A 24,810-nucleotide genomic window follows, 5' to 3' on the forward strand; every position below is an offset into this window, starting at 1 on the left:
AGACATTTATTTGCTTTCCCACTACTTCTGGGGCATCCATGGAGGGACAGCACTGCCATCCTCTACCAGCAATGATGAAAAAGAACAGTGGTATTTTTGACGCGGGGACCCTTGAAGGTAGTTGTAGCTCACCTCGTCCCATGCTCGAACACCTGACTGAGCCACGTTAAGAGAAGCAAGTCAAGCCCCTACAGTTCTAAAATGGGTAGGTAAGAAGCTCCTTGTCACCTGTTGAATGAATCTATGAAAACAGAATGGAAATAAGAAAAAAAGAAAAGACACTCAGCATCTCTGTCCTAAAATAAAATTAAGAGCGGCTTCGGTGAGCCTAAAATGACAGGAAAATACTGTGTGCTTCCATATAACTTTTCCCACATTATCTTTTATTTTTGTCCTTGGATCACCAAGAATTCTACACTATGAGAGGGATAAATGCCTAACAGAGAAATTAAATTATATATTAAGCTGTCTGGATTTAAAATGCAATTTCTGTAGCTCTTCATTGATTAAATATGAAGCTCGAGTAACCCTGCTTCACCTGTGTTCACTGAAGGAGCAGAAGGTCACAAGACGCATTTATCTTACGTACTCTCCCTGCCACCAACAGTGTAAAGCCCCACATGCCCAGGGGTCACTGGAGGACAGAGCTGTACCTGGAGCTCTACCCAGGTGTGCAGGAGATGGTGCTCAAGACACTTGTTTGCTACAGACTCACAGGAGCTGCACACTTGATGTGCAAATGCTCAGTTTTCACTGAAATCTAAAAGAGTTGCACTAGAAGACAGCTTTTTTAAAAAAAAAATCAGTGTCTTACATCAGTCGCTTTTGGAAAAGAGGAATAATATTTCCTTAATGTACTGGTGTGTTGCAAGAATTGACTGGGCTATTGGTAATGAAGATATAGCAGTGTAGCTTAGTAGTAAAGGTAGCAGATACACCCTGTAAAACCCTATTCTGCTACAGCTGGCCTCAAATAAACTACAAACCTTTTTTCTCCTCAGGAGTTCAGACCTATTGTTACCATCAACTTTAAATAAGTTTTGCTGGTTTTTTTTTTTTTTTTTTCTTAAAGCCTTAGTCCCTTCCAATAGAACCTCAAGCTTATTTTAAAAAATAAAAACAAATTTAGTACTCTTGGTTGAAGTGAAAAGCTTGAACAGAAACTTGAAATGGATGAATGATCAAGAAACAAATAAAAATGACTCCTCTTAACTTCTTGAGGTGCAAAGATTCTTGACATGTCTGCATTTTAAACCACTTGACTATAAGCAGTAAGTCCTTGGGTCCTGCACATCATGTCATACTGAAAGGCAGTAAGGATATGAAGACAGAAGTGCAGGGGAAAGCCTGTATGAGTATCACAGATCCACTGAGCAATCAGCAGGTATTGTCTTCTGGAAACATCAAGGGCAAGATTATAAAAGACAGAGTGATGCTGGCCTCAGTATCTGAGAAAAAAGGACCATTCCGAAGTGATTTACCTGCTTCAGGCCTCTAATCTTCCAAATTTGCAGCACAAGTGCACATTAAAGCCAAGGATGCTGGATTTTGTGCCTAAATCTGTGCATGAAAAGCTAGTGTGAGGCAGGCAACTCCTGCTTTTGGCTGCAGATCTGAGGATCCTCAGGTCTGCAGCCAAATTTGTCTCTCAGAATGAATGGCAGGTCATACACAGTTTTAGTGCTGAGTTAAACTTCTCAATGAGAAAGACTCCAACTGGCCACAAGGCTGCTCTGTCCGTGCCAGGAGGCCACCTGTACAGGCAAATGAGATGTGCAACCAAGAACTCAGCCAGTCAAAGAAAAAGATGTAGGTGGCCCCACGTTCTTTGCAAGGGCCTTGTGATTTTGGGAGACTTCCTTAATTCGAAACACCCCTGTCCTGTGAACCTTCAAGATATGTGATGAGGTACTGGATATGAGGCACGGTCCATGCTATGAGCATCTTTGGGAGAAGCCACCTCAGATTTTAGCTGCTGGTCACAACTTGTGGTTATCGTTAAACAAAGCAGGGTCTACACATTCTTTAAGAATGTGGCAGAAACAGATTCGCAGTGCTACACCTCCTGATTAAGCAGTAACAAATCTACAGTGGTCACATAAACTCAAGCCCTTTCAGCCACCTCAGGACACAGATGCTTCCCTATCAGCCCAAAGGCCTCCCCATGCTGGAGACAACCGCACCACTTGAACCACAGGGTCATCACTACACCCTGTTGCAAAGCGCTAATTCTATTCTTGAAACATGTGCTTAGGGGAAAAAAAGAAAACAAAGAGGTGCTCCTCTTTATGGAAAGCGTATGCAAGGTTAAGGTAAACCAAACAAATCCTCTTGTGCATCCCTTTCCTTTTCAGGGAATAAACACCCTGCCTGAATTTCTGAGCCTGTTGGACTAGCACCCTTATAGGACCACTAAATTCAAGATGTCCAATACCAGAAAAAAAACCTAATGCCAGAAGTATTCCCTTATCTCCTTCTGTACCGACAGTCTTTTCGTGACACATACCTCATTAGAGAAAGTGTTAGTTCTCTCTATCACAGAAATGTTGGCTGCACATGAAGGAAAGTCTTATGGGACGAGAGTTACCATTTCAGCTTGTTATCTTCAAACTATATTATCTCTACAGATGTCTCTGTCTGGGACTGTAAAATGAAAAGTTCCCCACAAGGCTGGCTGCTGGAAGCAAAACTGGTGCCTGAGCACGCAACTTTGAAAGTTTGCTAAACATTTTAAGGATATCCTTCACCTTTCTAATACCTCCTCTACAAACCTAGCCTATCAAGCCAGCAGAGAAATAAATACGGGTGGTGAATGTTGGAGGATGTCACGTGCAAAGGATCCAGAGTAAAACAACAAAGATACAGGAGATACTGCAAGGCTTTCAATGACAGCCCTGACACTGGCTGGCTGGGTGGTTTTTGGGTGGTTTTTTGGCTTTCCAGTGAACTGCTCCGTTCTTCAGCCGTCTCTCCAGGTAAAACATTTCTGACTTCCCGACACGGCACAGGGAGATACAGGTCAGGAGAGGGGAGGCAGCTCTCTGTGCAGGAGCTCACCCACCTGTGATGCTGGTCGGCTCACGCCTGCTCACAAGCCAATTTTCAGCTTTTGGCAAAGAGTGCTCATAGCAGCCAGGGAAGCCAAATTCTTTCTTGCAACAAATACTTTTAAAAAACAAATAGTTGTCTTGGACATTTCCTCATGCTTAAGTGGCTATTTGACAACCAGCAATTACAAAGGATTTAATCTGGTGAGCAATCTTCAATGTTCTTCCTCCTCCTTTTGCGGAAATCACACGCTTTAAACCCAACAGCCACATCTATTTATTTTATGAGAACAAATTGGCTCTGTTAACTTGATTTCCCCTGGTGCTGTAACCAGACCTGCTGTTCTTCTTACAAAGACAACGGGGATGAGACAGAAATAAAGCCAATTTCTGAGGACAGGCTGCATGATCAGCCTGCTCACACCTCAAACCTCTCCCTTCCAGAGCAGACCCCCCCACCCAACACCCATGTTTCATGTCTGCCGCTGTAGCAGCAGGGGAATTACTGCTGAGCATGAATTACCCAAGGATGGCCACCAAAATAAATTGCCGAGAGGAAATTGTCACATTAAACCTTGATGGGGGAGCAGAGGGCTCTTACATTTCACGAGTGCTTTGCATTTTCTGGGCGATTCGCAGCAGGGAGGTGCAGCGTGGTCGCTCGCTGCTGCCCACTTAGGGGAAGGGACCAGCGCCAGGCTCTGTCACCGCTTGCTGTCTGGACTGTGTCTTCTTGTGATGGAGAAACACTACAGCTTCTTCAGAAAGAAAACGCCTCTGGTGTGTACTCGTACTCGCATGAGTGTAATCTAAGTAGGACTCACACCTCAGAAACATCTAACCCTGGTGTTCAACCCAACCCAAAGAATACCTGGAGACCCTCTTGATGCTACATGGGTTGAAATTAATTTCCAAGGCTAAAAATGGTCCTCATCCATATTTCCCATGCTGAACATGTAAAACTTCTTAGAAGATGTGTTCACACTTGACTGGTCTGAAAACCGGGGCTTGGGGGCATTCTCCATTCAGAGAGAAAGCGGAACGTGGCATGGTTACTACTCTCAGCACTGCAAATGTAAAATACCTTGTTGAAATTACAAGGGCTGGAGCCATAAATGCCAATCGGCTGACAGTGCAACATTTCACGAAAAGACGATGGCTGGAAAAACAAGTGAGAAAGGCCATACAGCATCCCACTTATTTTTCTCATGTACTTACAGTTAATATTTGGCTGCTCATCTCCTTGTAGCTGGTGAGGGGCCTGGAGCACAAGTCTGATGAGGAGCAGCTGAGGGAACTGGGGCTGTTCAGCCTGGGGAAAAGGAGGCTGAGGGGAGACCTGATTGCTGTCTGCAACCACCTGAAAGGAGGTTGTAGCATGGAGGGGGTTGGTCTCTTCTCCCAAGCAGCGAGTGATGGGACAAGAGGAAATGGCCTCAAGTTGTGCCAGGGCAGGTTCAGATTGCATATTAGGAAACAATTATTCATGTCAAGGGTTGTCAGGCATTGGAACAGGCTGCCCAGGGAAGTGGTGGAGTCCCCATCCCTGGAGGTGTTTGAAAGGTGTTTAGACGACGTTCTTAGGGACATGGTTTAGTGCTAGAGTTAGGTTAGGTTATAGTTGGACTCGATGAACCTGAGGCTCTCTTCCAGCTGAAATGATTCTATGATTCTACCTACTCTAGCAAGCAAACAAGGAATCAGAAATGACAAATTATTTATGTTTATTGCAAGCCATACATAGGGAGAAAGACCTCCTCTCCCCTCTCGTCTTTTCTCCAATTTTTCACTACCTGCCAAAAGCACTGGCTTATCTACATGCTTTCGCTGTGGGTGCTGAGGTGGGTGAAAACTGCACTCCACAACCTGTGACAGCCACCCAGTGCAATTCCTGTGGCCGTGTTCTACAGCCACTTCACAGTAAACTTTTCACCTCCGCTCTTCTGCGGTTTGAAGGCCTAAAGCTCGTTTCAGCATCCTTCGCTGGAGAGGCATGCAAGGAGATGAGCTTCTTAGTGCTGAAGGTGAGGTAACTCAAAATGGCCTGACCCGCACTCGCAGTAAGAGTAGGAAGCCACTTTGCCCTGCTGCAAACCATCTTCGGCTGCTTTGTGTTCCCATGTGTTATGTGGGAACAGTCACCAAAGGGGTAAGTGAGCACCCCCCTGTCAGCTGCCCGACGGGAACGGTCCTGTGCAGGCTCCTGCCTCTCCATAAATGCAACGTGATTTGAAGAAGCCTCCTCTGGACTTATTTTAAACACTGTTAGCACTGGCGATGATCTGCCATCCTACATGCTGAGGCTGTTTCCCAGGCAAACACAAAAGACAAGACAAAAAATAAATCCCTCCCCACAACCACCTGAGTAAAAAAACAAGGCGTCTATTGTGGTGGCAAGGAATGCGTGCACAGCTTTTGTTTTCATTTGTTTAGATAAGGTGGCTGCAAACAAAGATCCTCAAGAATTTCAGAAAAGCTAACAGAAAAATGTTTGCTTTAAAACAGAACAAAATGTTTAGCTAACTCTCGGTCTTGCAAGTTGGAGTCATCCCTGTTAATTTCTACTCATTCAGCCTATGTCTGAGTGTTTTAACTCTGGTGCCATCTTGAAGAATTACACATCCCGCACAGCCAAAGCAGAGAGGATACTTCAGGGTTATGGGAGTCAAGATTTCTTCAGTGGAGTCAAACCTTTTCCCATATTTATAGATAACCTACTGAACTTTGAGGAGCTAGAGGTCTGAAGTCGGAGTGAAAATCCTTCAGGCTGTCTGCAGTTTATCTGGGGTTTCACAAGAAAGTCGGGTATTATCAGGAGAGTCTCCCATTACCCTCTGCTGAATGTTAAATAAAACAGACTTACAGCAAGTTCCTCTAAGCATAACCCAAGAATGTACGGGCTTGCTGCAGACATAGGGTTGCTGTAGCTTTGAATAGATGCAGTACTTTAACTGAACATATACAGAGAAAATTAACAAGGAGAAGTCCCAGTGGTCTGGAAAGGAAAGAACACCTGGTTGCAATAACAGCACCCACTGCTATGTACCACCTACCTAAAGGAGACTAGTAAGAAGCACAGGACGACTCACCAACATGAACTGGATGAGTAGGGTATTACAAACCAAGAGTCAACGCTACAAAATATCAAACAGCCCCAAGCTTAGAAAAGATGAGTACTTTTCAAAGTTGCATTTAATGCTTCTTTTGCTGTAATTACTCAGCTGTCATTTCTTCTATACTTAATATTGGCAAGTGTCAAAACACACCCAGTTTTGTTCTATTACAGTTGATTAATTCGATTAATGGGGTAGCTCTGTTTATCAAACAATAGCAACAATAATATTACTCTGTGTCAGGGAAAAGACTGTATGGTCTCCTTTTCTCTGACTTCCTTCCACCCCAAAGCCCTCGCCCCTTCTGCCCCCCACAGTCACCCAGCACCAGCAGAGTTGGGTGTTCAGAGCAAACCCCGCACAGCGGAAAGACGATGCTGCCCGGCTCACTAAGTCTCTCCTGTGACAGGCAGGAACTTCTGAGGCTAAACTTCGCAAGAGTCCCGGATTCAAAGAACTGCATTTTCCACACACAGCTTAGGAGGCACAGGCTGGCTATTCCTGGTCTAAAAGGCCAGCTTAAGTGCATTTCTCTAAAACCTTTCAGAAATCCCTAACCTTGCTTTCCTGCGACTCCAGAAAGGTGTGGGAAAAGCAAACACAAGTAAGGTGACTGCTGGCCACAGCTTAAATCTTAGATACACGTCTAACGCCAGTAGAGGATGATGCTGTCCAGCAAGACCCCAGGCGTACATAAAAGGATGAGCACCGTGCTGCTTATCAAACAAGCAATGGCGTATCAGGAAATGTTAAGGTATCTTTAAGTACAAAGGAAACATGAACAGGCATTCCCTAGTTGCACTGTTTTCTACTAGAGGCAATTACTTAAAATTTTCCCGTAGTGTCTTACCAATAAGCTTGTGTCAAGGCACTAGCTCATCTTCCTAGTCACTATAAATTTCTTGTAATGCTCTCTGCTATAAAATCAAGCTTCGCTGTATTGATGGCTGTGTGCAAAAAGGTACAGATATGATTGCAGTACAACATCCTACATAAATTCAGTGTTAAAACTTAATTAATTCTTCAATGAATTCATCATTGCAAGCAATGAATTTCCGTCCAAGCAGGTAAAACTGTGATACTATGTGAGTTCTGGGGCTACAGCATCCCTCTGAAATTCCACTGCCTTCTGAGGCACAAGATTCAGCTACAAAGCTGAACGGGGGGTAACAGGAATGAGCTTGCCAACAGTAAATGAACTGAAACATGCACCATGTTCCACTATAAGCATACTCCTCCTGATGCAATAATATTTTCTTATTAAAAAAAATGCTTGGTTGGAAATATCTGAACTGCCTTTCGCGCTTTAGAGAGGGAGGTGAAGGAGCATGTCGAAGGAGCTTTTCCATATTGAGGCAGAAAAATCACGCAAAGAGAAGAAATTTCCAAGCAGCACAAAGTGTCCTAGGACACAGCAGATGCTCAGAGTTCACAAAATCAGAAGAAAAGGCTGGGCACTCTGTAAGTCCACATGGGTTTGCACACACTTAATCCTGAAGTATATCAGAGATTATGAAAGTTATGTCCATTTTAAAGGAAGAATCAATTTAAATAAAAGAAGTATAGTAACAAAATCTTGTTAAAGAGAGGGCTACAAGTATCTTCTTCTATTTGTGTGATAAATGATGAAGTCATATAACACATGGGAGAGCCTATTTTTATTGTGTAAGAACATTACAACTTTTTTTATGACATTATTTTTTTAAAAATTATTCTCTTGCTAATTAATTTCTCCTCATATAAGAACTGATGGTGAAGAGCTCTATGTAAATCTATATTGAGTGAAATGCAGAGACCCTATAGGACTGTTGCTGATACCCTGTTGGACTGTGTTGCCATATTTTTCAGTTTCTTTTCAGTAGATATTGACACAGCATGAATTAGGCCCTAGATACAGAAACTACAAACTGTTAGGTATTGACAGACCTCAAATCTTGCTATACAAATACAGTGTGTTTGGTTAAAAAAATTTATTAACCTGAAAATTACCTGGGAAAACTGTTTCTCTCCCTTTCTTTTATTTTTTTAGAGTTTATTTTCCTTCATGCTTTGACTTGTCTACATCTCTCTGACAAACCAAAAAGACACTGCAGTGGTTGTGAACACACCTGAACATACATTGCGAACACGGAGTGTTCACTCTGAAGTTCTCCCCATACTGCTAATCCTGATTATCTCCAGTTGCAAGATTTAGCAAGTGCAGCTGCAGAAGTCTACATTGCTAAAAGCAGTAGACGAGAAGAAACATAGTGTCTCCCGAGCTGCTGGATCCCACCGCAGGAGCTCTGCCACATCTGTGTGGGGCACAGGCACTGGGTGTGCTGCTGTGAGCAGGGGCATCTTCAAGCAACATTTATTAATGAAGATGTTCACCACTGACAGAAGGCTTGCCAGCTGTGTGCCAGGCCTGGAGACGACAGTAGATGACATGAGACGTCCCACCATTTCTGCCACTTTTTGAAAAGGAACTTTCTCTTGGGCAGCCGTGAGCGTTGGAGCGGCTCTGTGGGGCAGGTCTGTCAGAGACCTCTTCTGCTCCATCACTGCTAAGAGAGAAAAACAGGAGCTGCTGCCTCTTGAAGACTGCAAAACTGGCAATTATGATTACCCACATGAACAAATGTATCTGCAACTTCTCTTTTCAGAGATTTTTTTTCCAGAATGTTTTCTCTTCCTTGCACTGGTCCTTGCTTTCCCTCAAGCTTTCTCTTCAGTGTCAGCTGTTCCTCTTCCCCATCTAGCTTCCTCCATCCAGTGCCTGCTCCCACCCCAGTGAAAGAGATCATGGTAAGTGCATCAAGCCACGTTCCTTCCCTGTAGCACCTTGTAATAGCAAGAACCCCATGGTTTTTGAGCCTGTTCATTTTGGCTCTGCCCAAGCTCGACCTCTGCTGAGGTTCTGGATATGGATCTGTGCTCTGAAAACAACGCTGCAATGCAGCTCATCAACTGCCCAGCAGTCCTCCTGCTTGGCATTTTCAAGTGTTCAGCTACAACCGAGTAGTGTATGAGTCTCTAAATCAACACGCTGTCTCACACCCTAGGCAAACTTCAGCACTGAGGCAGGCATTTGTTTTTAATTCCCTCCTCCTGTTACAACAATGGCAACAGTAACATCAACCCATGACGGTTTCTTGGGCTCACACCAGCTGCTGAGCGAATTAAGGCTCTAACAATGACAAGGATGGAGGGTTTTGGAAAGCAACTGCAAATATTGTACTTAGGCTGTGACCACTATCTGCAGCTCTTTGTGGCAGTGATACAAGCGGGAGTCACAGCGATTGTACCTGCACAAGGAAGGAACTCATCTCCTCTTGGAATTTTTATGTAGTGAGAAGGAAACAGGGAACAGCCCCCACTGTGGCAGCTCACTGTGGGGCCAGAGGATGACTTTATGCTGAGCTTTATCTCATGCGTCTATGCATACGCCAATATATGCTATCTCATGGCAAATTCTAGGCCTGGGAAAGGCTGCTCAGCATGGAGTGTCTTCCCAACCTGTATTCCTCTATGATTAATGTAACACAGAGGCAGCTAGAGAAACATGGGATGGCATTGCAATTTAATGTATTAAAGGATGCAACCTGGAAAGCATGGGCACAAGAAGAACCCCATAAAGCCCATCTGTATTTCTTTTGCTGTTACAGGGATGATGAACAGAACAACATCTTCCTTATCTCTAGTCCCACCATGCAAAGACCTCAAACCACATTGCAGGCACCCAGGTGCTTCACAGCATGCCAGGAAATTACCTCCATTTTGCAAAACGATCTAAATCAGTATTTTAAAAAATGTCTTCCTTTCTTAGGCAACTATGCTCCTAGTACATTTTACCAAGAGTGTGGAGGTTCAGCCTCTGATTCTCTCCAGGTAAGGCAGCCACCCAGCTGAGACAACCTAAAACTCGGTAATACTTGAAAAAACAACAAGCTTAAGCAGCAGCTCAAATGTCTGACTCATGGCAAGGAACGGAACTTGTGAATTAGACCCCTGGGCATTAATATCTTAGGTATGAGACTGAACTCGAGATGCTGTGAAGGCTCTGAGATGTCTTTGCTCGATTTTACCTGGGAGCTGCTGGTGAACAGCTCTGTGCCAACACCATCTCTCCCTCCAGTGCAGGGAAGTCCTTTCCTGCAATAGAGTAAACTGGGCCAAAATTTCACCACAAAACTGTAACGCAGTCCAGGGGAAAAGCAGGGCAGCTTCAAACTCAGGTAGGAAGGGCTGGATGACCATCCTGTGAATTACCTGTGGAGCACCACCAAGTGAAAGACAGCCAACAAAAGCAGAAAACACATGACTCATGCCACTGTTCTTAGATTATTTCTCTAACATGAAACTCGGACAAAATTTGCCCGTTTTGAAACCTCCTCCCACCTTGCTGCACACAGACAACCAAACGGAGGGAAAGAACGGTTGTCAGTAAAACGCAGAGTGGGGCTTACGAGAAATTTCTCATTGCAGCCATCGTCTGTCTGCCAGAGGAAAAATAAACATCCATGCTGGCATTAATCCTTTTTAGGGTTTTATATTGATCCTTCTCCCTTCCACAGCTGAACAGATACCCATGGAAAAGGGCAAAAGCACAACCCTGGAGGGCTCCATGGAGTCTCTGGCGCCGTCTGCTTTTCTAGGGTCACGGCTTCAGACCAAGTATTAGCTTCACGTTTATTTCTCATTGCCACTTTTCTGACTGACTGGTTAGTAAACAGGGCTTTAGCTTGCAGGAAAGGGCTAACGCCAAGATTTCTTCTGCATTATTAACAGTCACTGTAAAAGTACTGGAAATGTAATCACTTTTAGGCTGAAAGCCTGAGGTTTGGAGGACAAACTGCCTGTCTGGTGTTTGCCCAGCTCTTATCTGAACATTCTCTGGTCATACAGCAGATTTGGGTCAAACCTTAGCTCTTTACTTTCTTAGGAGCAGCCGCAGAGCCAGGGGAGGGCGCCGGGGCAGTGGCAGCTGCCAGCTGAAGCAGCCACGTGTGCCTGTGGCATCCTGTTCAAAACTCCTTCCCCTTGCCGTAGGCTCCCAAAACATTCTTAAGCACTTGTCTAACTTTATTGCCCCCAGGTGGCTTCCACAGTTTTGATGCAGGACCTTAGGAACTCAGGATGCTGGGAAAAATTGCAAGGTGATTTTCACACAACAAAACCAATGCAGCATGTTTTTATTTTTTCCCCAACTGACGTGTTAAGTTTTCGTGGTTTCTCTTTCTGACTGATAGGTTAACAAGAACTTGCTTGTTCCAAAATAACTTTTATGAGGAGGAAAAAAAATGCATTTTATTTTTCTTCTTGTGCTTTGCAACTCACTAAATTACAGACAGCAGTCATGTATACTCTATGTGCTGAATATAATTTATCAAAATTGACACATTAAAAATAAGGCATGGACTTAAATTAGTTATCATAACTAGAAAAATAAATACAACAGCTAATCTCAGAACTCAATTTGTGTTCTTTATGATGAGCTAAAGCTGGCAGTCGTCATCATGTGAGATCTGTGAGCTATAAATAAACCTAACTTAGAACAAACGAACATTTTTTACATGCAGCACTTAATGCATTACAGTTTCCTGGCAGAACAAAAAATAACAACAGACCAAAACCATGTCTCATTTTTAATGAAAGAACAAGCCAGTAAAGCAGACCTCCAAAAAAGGAAATCTCTAATCTGCAAGTGCAAGTATCCAAGCATGTCTCCAGCTCTTCTCATTCAGTTTAATAAGAGAGCAAACCAGGCCACCAGAAGTTTACAGACTAATGCAATTACAAGGTGGCTCAATAAGCACTGATTTGTCTGTTATCTATGACACATAAGATAAAGCTATGCTAACAGGTCTGGTTTTCCTTTCACAAAGCTGAATGCCCCTCCATCAATCAAACAATCAATCAAAATGGATGTTTTTCATGGGGAAGAGTAGCAGTCAGCTGCTGGCTAATATATAAATGGCTATTTCTTACAGCTATTTTTAAGATCTGTTAACTAACTGAATAATTGGATTTACCTATAAATAACAAATGCATTTTCATCAGATAGCATTTAACATTTCTTACATCACAGGTGAAATAAAAATCCTCTTAGTAGGTCTAATATTAAAAGGCAAATTAAATTAACTCATAATTATAACGCGACTTCAAAATCACCATGAACTTTCAACAGTTATGTGATTACAAGGATACAAATGTACCATTAAAAAGTCACTCACTGTAAAAAAGCCACTTGAAGAAAACCAACTTGTTTTGCTGTTTGCAAGTGGGATGAACGTGGGAAACTGCCTCTCCTCTGCAACAGTGAGAAGCAGCTTGCACATGGACAACAAGAGAGCTGGACCCGCTCCAGATGTATTGAAAGCAGAGATCATTGTTTTTTGGAACCACAAACATTGCAGACCAGGCCCTTAAAACAAAAATCCTGGAACCATGGTGATAGAAGTTGAACTCCCAAAATCAGATCCTGAGCAGTTAAAAAGTGGTTTCTGGAACTGATATATCTATGTTACTGATGGGCATACATGTAGATTTAAATGATGAATTTCAGGTGTTCGACTTTGCAAGGTCGAGATTTGTTAAGGTCCCATGAAGAGGAAAAATAAAATATGTGTCAGGGGGCCAGTGAGATCTCTAATGTAACTTCTAACGCTTGAGAATCTCAGATTCTGAAATGAAAGGTGTACAGTGCTACTTCGTTTCCAACACAACTTCAACAGGAAGGTACCCAGACTCCTTTAAAAATTTTGTGATGGCTGAATTTAAAACACCCACACCAGAGTCCAAGGGCTGACATTTCTCCAAACCTAGGGCAATCATTATTCATACTGCTGACTAGGAGGGGAAGTACTCAACTCGCAAAAGGATAATTCAACCTGATGTAGGTAGGACCTGGGTGGGACCTCTGGGCTGTGTTGTCAGGGCATGGAAAGAGCATGTTGTTCTTCCACCCAGACATGGTTTTCATACCACCGTGGTACTCTGGTTAATGGGCACCATCTTGCTTGGGTACACCTTCCAACTTTGGACTTTACGTATAGATATGCATAAAGAACTATTTCGTATTATGACGGCCGATAAATTCGAGAAACACATCTGGACAGAGCTTCACTGAGTAAGCCAGCTAAGCAGAATTTCCCCAGAGGTAATATACGTCTTCAATTAGAGAACTGTGAACATCTCAGCAACCAAGTAACAACCTGGCTAATGTGCTTATCAGTGCGTTAGAGCTAACATCTCTTCTTACCAATTAGCGTAGTCTCAAAAACGACAAAGAAAAGATCATAGCTTTGCGAGGTGATGTGACAGCCAGCTATTATGGAAGCACTGCCGAAACCTGCAGCGTAATTAAGAGTACACCTTCAAAGCCGAGCTCACCCAGACCCACACCTGCGTGTTCCATCCCGTCACCGCTCTGGCTCGTACGCAGCAACCTCGTTCCTGGGTTTGGAAGAAGGACCATTCCCGGCTCGTAACCCAGGCAGGAGCCCACGCGGCTGCTGGGTTCACCTCTCAGCCTGCTCACGTGAGCCACAGGTCTGTGCTGGCATCACAACAACAGCGAGACTTGAAGGAAGACACCGAGAATGCTTTTTAGATGGTTAGGCAGACTGTAATTAAAGCCACAAATCAGAACTTCTTCCAAGCCCGCGGGTTATGCAAGGAATAAAAAGCAATCGCTCAACAGTCTTCAGACGGAGCCAACTCTTTAGAGGAGAAAGGAACACAGGACATTTCTGTCTGATCAGGGAGACCAAGAGTAAAATAATGCCTGTCTTCTAACAGGAAGCTGTTAGCAGTCAGTGTAATTAATGCAGGGAACAATTTAACACAAGCTGTGATGAATGCCCTCTTTGCAGGACATGTGGAATCAAAACTGGATGTTTTTCTAAAAGATAAGCTCTAATCCAAACAGAAGTCAAATTAGGGAAATCCAGTGGTCTATGTCACAATGACAGTCATAACGTGATCACGGCTGACTCTTTAAACCTTATAACCCATTACTATAATGAGTAATGAATACCGACAGTACTGTTCCTTCCTCCAATAAAGTGTCTGGTGATATGGTGCCTGGATATGGGCTGGTTATGATTAATGATGTATTTTATTGTGACTTTGCTCAAGAACTTTTTTCCCTGATGATTGCTATGGCTAGGACAAGTTCTTCTTCCAGGAATTATGATAAAAATATGACTTCAGCCCATTTGCATTTCTTCAATTTCAGAACAAGATTTCTTGGTTTGAAATTGCTGGCCTGCTCAAGGGCAGCCAGACAAGTATCACGAGACTTCAGTATGTCCACTTGTCCACTTAGTTAATTATCTTTCATTTAAAAGTATGCTTGCTTTTATTTTTGCTTTCCAACCCCATTTAAAATCTTATTTTAAAATTCTAATTATTATGAGGTTTAAGTTCTAAGATACAGAACACAGAAGAAAATGGTAGCTGTTTAACTTTTTTTTTTTTCAAAAATGGAAGTTCTTAACAAAATACCATCCCTCCTAAATCCTTAGAGGACAACCATTCAAATCCCATTCCCATAAGCCTCCTCTTCAATTTGTTAAAAATGTAATTATTTGCTTATTGGTCATATGAAAAATCAAAGAGCAGTGAGCGCTTCTATACCTGAGCAGACCTTTGTCACAAAGGGTTAACACTAAAAGACCAAAGACTAAGAGGGAAAATGGAAGAGAACTGGAAGCACTTTTGAAAGGCAGAATTATGGGCATCACGTAGCAACACAAGCAACAAGCCAGAAGTGGTTTAAGTGCAGTTTGTAGCAGAGTGATTATGAATACCAGAGATAAAATGACCCTCGTTACTACAATAACGTGCACAAACAGGTATTGCTGGCACTTGATGGTACTAAACCTCCCTAATCATATGGCAATAAAACTAATTCCATTTGCTCAGACGTCATTACCAAAGTCCCAGGAAGCCAAGAAATGCCATTTAAAAGCACAAAAATGTAGCTATATAGTCCTTTTTATTTTCCTCATGCTTTTTAGCCCCCAGAGGTCACTCTGACTTTTCTTCAAGCTTTACGTTGCCACCAGAAAAAGCTAGAAACTTTTCTTCAATTATCTTTAAAGCAAGCTGAAATCCTTCTATGCTCCCTCAATTGCATGAACTGAGAGTTTCAGAGAAAGGCTAACTATTCCACCACTCAGAAAACAACCAAGAAACCTGGCAGTACAGAGGGGGCAGAACCACTTATGTGCAAGCAAGTACCATGCTGGGCGACCACTGCCCTTTCTTCTGTTTATTTTGTTGGACACTGAAGTGCTTTGCTAGGACCTTGTATGCTGAGAAGAGGACTGGCAGTCTCTGATCCAAATCTGTGCAATCGAAGAGTCATCTTCTGCTACTGCATATGTTAAGCATAAGTCAGCTCCTTCTAGGATGTTTTTGTATTTACCTGTTACCAAGACAAATTACCGATTATTTTTCCACTGTTCTTTCACTATTTACACGACTGGGAACACAGGTTCTTGTAAGAACTAGAGAGTTATGTTATTAATAGATGTTACTCCCAAGAGCCTGTGTCCTGAAAAATGCCATTAAATTTTATCAGCTCTGTACTCTGAAGAGAACAAGCCATGAGTAAATTCATCTGAATCACTGAAGACATGATAAGAACAGTTTTGATTAGGTATGAAAATTCACTTGCTTTCAGTGCTGGAGTTAATAGGTGGTAGCTGGAATCTGGGAATCATCAGCTAGAGACAGGTTATTTGTACATAATCATAGCTTGAGTATTTCTTCCAAATCTTGCCCTTACCACATCAACAAACAATGTACTAAAATCTAGAGATCCTAGAACAAACAGCTGTATGTATAAACGAATAACATGGTTCAGCTGAGCAAAATGCACCTCAACGAAATTAAAGGATTGCATCTACCTTTACTAATGAGCCCTTTTTCAGTTTTACCTGATCTTAAATGCAAAACAATTTAGAGCAAACATGCAGCCCTCAACAGTTCAGTAAAATTCAGAATGCCAAACGTGACAGAGTAACTGCAGAACACCAATGATTTACAGTCTTTATTTGTTTCTGGTAAGGCTTATGATGTCCTTTAGTCACACACCTGGAAAGGCTGTGCCTCTGCTTCAGGGAATTTATGTTCCCGCAGCTCCTCCTTACTTCCTTAGGGCTAAGCACAAATTACAGCTCTTTAAATGAGCAGCATTCATTAAATCAAATTACTAGTAACACTGCACTGCCTGAATGTGCCCCTAATTAGTCTTGGAACAGTTTTGCTATGTATCCAGAGACTAGGGGTGGCCCTGCCTTTTCACTAATTATCTCTGTGTTAACTCCAGAGCCCCTACCAATAATGTTTTGTCAAAACTTCTCCACTTCTGGTATCGCTATAAACAGTCCCTTCCATCTACTGCCACATTATCTTTGTACAGCCAGCCGTGCACCAGTTCAAACCAGGGAGATTTTTCTCACTGACTTCAGCAGGAGAAGGCTGCAAACCTGAATGTTGACCACAGCTTCCATGCAAACCAAAGGTGAGATGGGCAGTTTTCCAAGTATAAAATGCTAAATGGAGATTTTAGTTAGACCACAGGTTTGCCTAAGAGGAGAGAATAAATACTGCAGCCTTCTTCTGGAAAGGTCAACAGTGTAGTCTCATCAGCTGTCTAATTAACATGATTTAATAAATATTAATGTATAACAGTGCCTGCATAGGCAAAAGGTAATGTGAAAATTATCACCAGCTTGACTCAGCTCATTGCAATAGAAAAATGCAGATAACTTGCAGAAACGAATATTTACATTAAATTGTATTGATTGTGTTCAACATGTACAAGGCAGTATTGTAAACCAGGGGCTATGGACAGCTTCCACATCCTTGCCATACTGGAAGTTTCAAGGTGTCCCAGCACTACCCAGAGAAGGTGCTGTGTAATTCACACCTCCTGAGCACAGCTGTATATAACACTTCCCTGACCGATCCTAGACAGTTGTCCGCACACAAGTGCGATGAATGCGTGGAACACATGTTCCTATTTGAGCTGGTATCACAACCACACGATTATACCACAAGGACAGTAAAAGTATTTAATCTTTTCACCTTTTTGAAAGAAAAGTGGGCACTTGATTTCATTTGACGTGAGTGTTCCCCAGGCACCCTGTTTAATTTTTGGCTTAGGCAATACCCTGGACTGAAGCCCAGAGACTGAACTGCAGCCAGTGTTGGCATCCTGCTGACACCTTAATGCATTTGGATCCAAACATCCAAAATTTATTATCATTGGTCTAGTACTTGAAAAGCTCTGCACTGCATACAATTCAACGAAGAGTGCCATGCCTTCACGGATCCACTGGACACACAGCCAAATTCTCTTTTCATCTACAGCTTCTGGTAATATACTGGGTGTCTCGCATATGCTGTAACTTATGACTGCAGGGTTGTCTATGTTAAAATACAACCAGGACAAAAAAGCACTTCATGGATTTTCTTAATATGTTGTTGTTTTTTGGTTTTTGTTTTTTTTTTCCCCAGTAATGCTTAAGGTACCAGGGGGAAAAAGAAAGGAGAAACTTCTGCAAAAACAGAGTGTTTAGAGACTTGCTAATTGTGAAAGCCAGTACCACATATATTGCAGATTTATATTTATCCAGAAGTAAGCTTTTATAATACAGTAAGGCATAGTAAAAAACCCAAAACCCCTGCTGAAGGAGATCCCACAACCATCCCAGAGAGCCCATTCCAGAAGGATACTTTGCACAAATACCAGCACTTTGGAAGTCCTGCTGCTACCCTTTAGACAGCACCAAATCCCATCTCCGTCCCAAAGAAGATTACATAATGACTGATAAGTGATCTACACAATCTGTATCGTTTGGATCCCTTAAGATAAAAGGATTAGAAAGGGAATAGTCAAAATGGACTTAGCAATGACAAACGCAAGCTATCCTTGTATAGAAAACCAGCTGCGTAAGAAGACCTTGATCATTCTGTTTCCAAGTATGTGCTTTCTACAGAGACTGATAAAAAAGATCAGCCTTCAAAAATCATATAAGCTAGTGAGATGCAAATCTTGCAAGTTGTAAAAACAAAATGACACAAATAGCATTTCAATTTTGATTTGCCTCTTTCGGGAGGGGGCTAGGGGCAGAACGGCAACTCAGGACGTCATATTTAGAAGCCATATTTTTCAGTATTTCTTTGCAACTTGTGAGGCTAGAACCTTCTTTTCAAAGACTAAAGGTACTTCCGGCATTTGGCATTTTTGGAAAGAAAAACCATACCAAATATTTCAAGAGCTGTGATAAAATCAGGAGAGTTGAGGAAACATAATAGGTATTTTTGAATTGCAAAGTAACTCTTTCATATTAAATGCCACCAGAGACTACTAGACTGCTTTCACGGAAAATAATCCTGCAATGTGCTGTGAGAATCAGTGTACAAATAATGACAGGCCAAGTTGATTTAAATTTACATTTTTCAGATGTCAGTTTTGCCCATAGTTTTTCTACTGCTACAGTTAACTGTTGTACTGTCATGAGTCCTCAAGGCTTATGGTCTTGAGGAAAATCCAATTTAGAAGAACAACTAACAGGTATTAAGCAACTAGAGGGATTCAGAATCAGAAGATCTGGATTTCGTTCTTCTATTTGCTGCTGACTTGCAGCATGACCTTGAATAAAATACTTAACTTATCCAGGCTGCAGCCCTACCTTAACATACATCTCCTAAGACTGCTATGAGGTTTAAGTAATTAATATTTGCCTATAAAACTATAAAGCCTGGAGATAGAAAGTGCTATGGAAATGAAAATTTTCAACAATATTTTCCTACATACGGAAGTACAGAGTGACATATGTTTGCTGTATGAATATAAATGCAGAGACACATAAACATACAAAACATGTTTTCGCAACTTCTTTTGACTTGTTCCCTCAAGAAACAGCAACATGGATATACACAATGAAAGAATAAACACTGCGCATCCCTACAGAGCCTTCATTATTTGTGTAGGTAGGTCTGGTGCTGTCTCCCCTTTACAGTGCATATCTCAAGACTACAAATTATTCTTCTTTAAAAACATGACGAAAATAAATTTTTCTTACCCTCAGCCCCTGCTCCATGGACAAGCAGAGGACCTGCCAGGGTGCTGTGTACCTGAACATGTTTGGCCCCTCCTGTAGACAGACTAAATAGCGAAAGGCACACAAGTCTCTCACGTCTCCTGGTTGCTTTTCATCTGAGGGATGCTTAAATCGAGAGAAATCCTTTAGTCGCACTCTTCTATGGCCCCCCGAGAAGACTCTAAGATAGCATTACAGCCATTCCACTTGCACCCTGAGGAACTGAATAACTAATTCAATAAGAGGCTTTTTTCTTGGGAAGAGCTTAGCTCAAACTCAATTAGCATAAATAGGATGATAACCTCTGAACCTCCCACTCCTCCCCTCAGAGGAGTGGATGGTGGACAGCACGTCGCACGTCGCGGCGGTGTCACTCCCCCGCCCTGCAAATCCTGAGTTTGTTTGTATTTCCACTGCTGGCATTTGACTCTGCTTCACAGGTCCAGAAGCAGCTATCAGAAACCATCTGTAGCTTTGCATTTTTTATTTTTGCTAGTATCTTTTAGCCTGGCTCAGAGGAAATCCCTTTTCCTCCTGTCAGGAGGGATTCCCCTTCCCTGTCTCTGGCATCCTGACCTCTACTTGTCAATTGGCATGATTTTGCTGAATAAATTCACACAGAAGCTGCTGTAAACACTCTCACGATAAAGCCACTATAGTAAATAAAGTCACCACCCTAAATGAGACTGAAAGGTTTTCTCCAAAATACACTGAAGTGAGCTCTATGCAACTTTGGAAATATGATACGCTGCTTGTGGTTACGTTTTCCTTTTTTTAAGTGGATTGTCAGTTTTTCAGTAAGAGACCAAGGCCCAGTATCTAAGAGATGAAACTGGTAAAAGACTAAAGCTCTGTTATTTTCTGCATTTATGTTATTTCAGTGATGAACTGAAATGGTACTTCTGTACCCAGCTGCTGCTCAGAAACCAGTGGGATGCTGCACGCACGCCATGGCCACATTTGCTTTTATTTTATGGCAGTTGTTTGTACTCACAGACCTTCACTGATGCAAATCCAGCAACATACATCAACTAACAAACTTATCCTGTCTTTTTTTTTTTTTTCCCCTTAGGTAGAGGAAAAAGGACTAATTTTAGATTTATGTCAACTCAAATCTGACTCAATGATCCTCAATATTTTATCTCCCACCGAAATAAATTAGAGGGGTGCAGGAAGAACTGTGCAAGACTGTAGCTACTTCTAGCAGAGAACTGAGGTGCCTGTGCCCAGCGCTGCCTCCCATTAGCTCAGTGTACTGAAAACACGTATAACAAGGTAGTTGTACAAGTCCTACTGCAGCACAAATATCAGCAGAAGCACTCACACACTTGGTGGTTTTGTTAAAAAAATTATCTGAGAAAATACATATCCTCATACATGTTTTGTCTTTCTTGATGGTGATGTGGTAAACAGCCATGAAAAAAGCCTAGACACGTACTAAAGTGCTGATTTCACCAAGTAATTAGCAAACAAGCACACACCTGAGCTCTGGCTCAGCTGAGAAGTTTGTTACTATACCTGTAATTGTTGCACATACACCATTAACATGGACGTGGCGCCCATTCAAAAAACATAAAGGTGCAATTCTGTTTAAAATTATTGGAATTATACACTACAGACATCACTTAGTGGTTGCTCTAACAATGTGTATACAACCTTTACTGCACGATGCATAAAGCCGTGGCTTCTGCTCAGCTTACTGAGGTGGCTTTGCTTGACAGTCACTCATAGGAGCAACACTCTTTTCCTTCACCTCTCTTTGTATTTTGTCCTCTTGCTTTGACACTTCTGAAGTCCACTTTGAAAGCAACAAATTACCTTGGTTATGTCTTCAGTAGCTGAAAGTGCTTTAAGCTGGAACAAACGCAGGTACCATGGCCAATACTTCACCAATTAGTAAGTTTTCATATGAACCAGAAGAGCAAATGACAAATCCTCTTCCTGAGTAAGAATCTGGACATGACTCTAACATGGACTACATGAGGACTTAGGTTACAAACACAAAATAGATGAAGTGCCTTCTGCTAAATTAGTATCGAGTTACTTCAGCATGGTCAGGGGTAGAAATGTGGATTTTGGTGAGAAAGCCATTCCACATGTCTTTTGAACATTCCCATGGCCAGAAATGGAAATAACTGCTGTGTTAGGGAAACAAGTCTGTCCACAGGCATCTTCAACTTGTAGCTTCTTAATATCTTCCTTTTTTGTTAAAGGTTGTGTGCCTTGCTCATTATGTCATGAAGTCTATCACAGGATTTAATTCTGAAGGTGAATGAGAATATAGATACAGATCGCCCTAAGTACTAGGCTACAATTCCACAGAGTTAACAGTGAACTCTGCCTGCCAAATCACCTGAAACCTAGGATATCTCCCAAAAAATCCTAACGACAAAACTTTCTGGCCTAATATGGAATATTAAACAAGCTTCCTAGAAAGAAGACCTCTGAGCTTTGATTTTCCTAGCGGATGAGCGCTCTTGAATAGCTCAGAAACTGCTAGCCAAAATAATCTGATTTATCAGCCATATTTAGGATAGTTAATTAACTGTGAACAACACAGTAAAGCTCCTCTTGCATATTTTTCATGAAGAAATATTCGTACAGGTAAACAGATAAAAATATATAATCTGAACTTTTGTGACCTTGTACCCATACAAATATTAACTGCTTATTTTCTGCAAAAGTTAGCACTCTTATTCGCCTTTAATTTTGGGCTTTGCTCTCTCTCTTTTTAATAATAATAAAAAAACCCGAGGAATACTGAAACAGCTTCCCCCCATAGCCAATTATAAATGAGAGAGCACAGAGCCACTGATGTCAGGAAACTAATATAAACACTCCCATACCAAGATCAGAAAGTTAATACAATTGCTGACTTGTTTTCAGGGAGAAACAGCGAACAGACACACTAAAAGGAAGCCACAAAAAGATATATATGACTGTGCCATCCAAGCGGGAGCCTGTCGCCACTGACAGCACATGCTAATGAATGCCCACTGTGTCTGAACGCCCATCCTTCTTCCCTCTTACCAGAAATCATTTACACCGGGGAGAGCTTTCCAGGACTCAGTCAGAAGCCAAAATATTAACGCTCAACAGCCTTTCTCTCCAGCGGGTCGTTTTCAGAAGAGTTAGTGTTGAAATCTTCTTGGAAGAGGCAGGCAAGGATTTACAGTAGCCATGCAAAATGCGATCGGTCCTTGCAGAAGAATGCAAAGCACATACCAACAAATATCACACCCACATTTTGTGGTTTGTGTTTCTCAAGCACGGGTCATTCGACTTCCTGTGAGACTCTGACAGCACAGGATTTACCAGCGCTGCCCTTCTACACCTCCTTTTATTTCCCAACAAATACAAAGACTTTGGATAAGGTTAAGAGCTTACTCAAGCTGATGAAGCCATAAAAGTTGTTTGTCTTCCAGTCGTCCATGAGTAAAGAAGATGAGAAGCTGCATCAAAGAGATGAGACCTCCTGCTGTGAAAAACGCATGTGGCTAAAATAGTAGACTGGAATTTATGAGATCAAATCCAATCACAGGCTCTGATGTCTCCGGAAAAATCACTAAATCTCACTGTGCCTATTAGCAGAAAGGTGTTTAGAGCATATTTTATCAGTTGTGTAAAAAGTATGCTTACGAGGACACTTGCTAATCTATTTCTTTGAAGAATGCAGAAAAAATAATCTTTCACATAAAATCAGCATGTGAGAGAAGTATCCACACTGTATGTTTTAACATTTTGGTATTCAAAGAACACAAGAGGAGGAGACAACCAAGATTTTCAATCTTAAATTTTCATTTTACTCCCCGTTTAAGTGTTTGGCTGCACCTTCCCTGCTCTCTCAGTGCTCCACTGAAATGCCACGTCTTATGCAGCAGAATGTGCTGCAGACAGTCCCAGCGGCGTGAGGAAGATCTCGGCTGCCCTTCCTCTCATCACCACTTCTGACACTTCACTCCAACACATCTGAAATCTCCCAAAACGCCTTTTATTTTGGTCCATGATGTACGCGATGTGCAAACACAAAACCGGTGTGAGAAATAATGCATCACTGTGCTCTGTTTTTCCCTTTAAAGGGGCAGAAAACTGGATTTGTACTTGTGGTACAGAGTATAGCCTGGCTGGCACAGGACACTGCTATAAGGGAGCCAGAGGCTCTCTCAATCCTGGAAATGAGCACTCAGAGACTTTAAGTAATTGCAAGGTTTGTCAACGGCAAAATACATGGTTTGATGACCTGAAATTTGGGCAGAAGTATTTAGGAGCCTAATCCTCCTAGTCTCAGTCTCTAATTATTGAACTTCATGAGCGTAATATCTTAATAACAAGAACTGCAGGACTGAATAAGAAAGCCCAAGAATTCAGCCTGGTGCGCTCTTCAGGAAAGGGTTACAGGTATTTCTAGCATTTGTTGCTTTTCATTATTAATATTATTATTTTTACTACTATTATTATGGTTCTACTGTACTCCTTCTCCCTATAGCAATAGTCCTGCTACAGGAACACAGACCTGGTTTTCCATTCTTATCTCCTGGCTGGAAAGGGGTGAGCTAAAAATTTTACAGCAGCCAGTCTCTAAATGTGATCTATCACTTTGCTCATCTTACCTCTTCTGTCGCATAAAATTTTATTATCCCCATTTTATATGTAACACAAAAGATCAAAGTTACCACCAGACAATCTGTGCAAGAACTCAGACAGTACATTGAAAACATGCACTGTCAGCAATATGAGGAGCCTGTCTTTTCCAATCACATATCCCAAAGGCTAAGCATATTTACATACAGAAAGCAAGAAGCTTGGAAAAAACAGCAAAGTTTTATCCCGGACCTGGATGGGAAGCCTGGAGCATGCAAACCTGGAAAGTATCCTGTTGCTTCATGGAAGAAGGTCAAGTTATCAAGCATGTGAGCTGATGACTGGGTGCTGAGCCCAAAACATTGGTCTTTTTTCTTACTTCTTTCGGTCAGTCTAATAAAAAAATACTGCTTCTTTCTACAAAACTTGTCTTCCTTATTGCTTGGCATACACTGCTACTATTATTAAATGTCCATCCTCCTAACAAAAAAGTGCCATCTCTGGGAAAACACAGTGTATAGCGATTAAAACATCAGCTGATACTTCGTGCTCCAAGGAGTAATATCATAAGGAGTATTTCAAGAGTGTAGACAAGAAGTTGCTCAGTACCAAATAATTTTCTCAATACTTAGAAAAGTTTATCCTACCACGAGAAAAAGCCTTTATTCTGAAAAAGAAAGGTTAAAAAAAATTAAAGGGCTAACTAGGTGCCTATGGGCTCGACTAACATTGTCTGGAAAGAGTCATTCACATAAACAGCAGAAACTCGAGAACTACAATTTTCTACCTTCTGTTTGAAAGGAAAAGCAGTAGGAAAGGGTGTAGGAAAAAGGTAGTCTGTCCAAATGCTCTGCAATGCAGCCATACACAAGCGTGGCTCTTTTGACTACATTTCTCAGAAGGAATGCATGAGATCATGAAGACTAAGATCTTATCAGCCTCTGGATACAAAACTTCCCTTGAATA

At 41.9% G+C, this 24,810-nt stretch overlaps 1 protein-coding gene across 10 annotated transcripts in view; it reads right to left on the reverse strand.

Moving 5' to 3' along the window:
* PALM2AKAP2 (PALM2 and AKAP2 fusion) overlaps nucleotides 1-24,810 on the reverse strand; it is a 271,664-nt gene that overhangs the window by 37,381 nt on the left and 209,473 nt on the right. For 2 of the 10 annotated variants that reach the window (XM_065655380.1, XM_065655379.1), the window contains exon 1: nucleotides 19,246-19,313. The exons of the other annotated variants lie outside the window; for them this stretch is intronic. In XM_065655380.1, the coding sequence (XP_065511452.1) occupies nucleotides 19,246-19,305 (60 nt within the window). In that variant the 5' untranslated portion in view covers nucleotides 19,306-19,313. Of the gene's footprint in view, nucleotides 1-19,245; nucleotides 19,314-24,810 lie in introns of those variants that run through there. 10 annotated transcript variants of the gene reach the window in all.

Source organism: Caloenas nicobarica, chromosome Z, assembly GCF_036013445.1.
Source record: "Caloenas nicobarica isolate bCalNic1 chromosome Z, bCalNic1.hap1, whole genome shotgun sequence".
Lineage (NCBI taxonomy): Eukaryota > Metazoa > Chordata > Aves > Columbiformes > Columbidae > Caloenas > Caloenas nicobarica.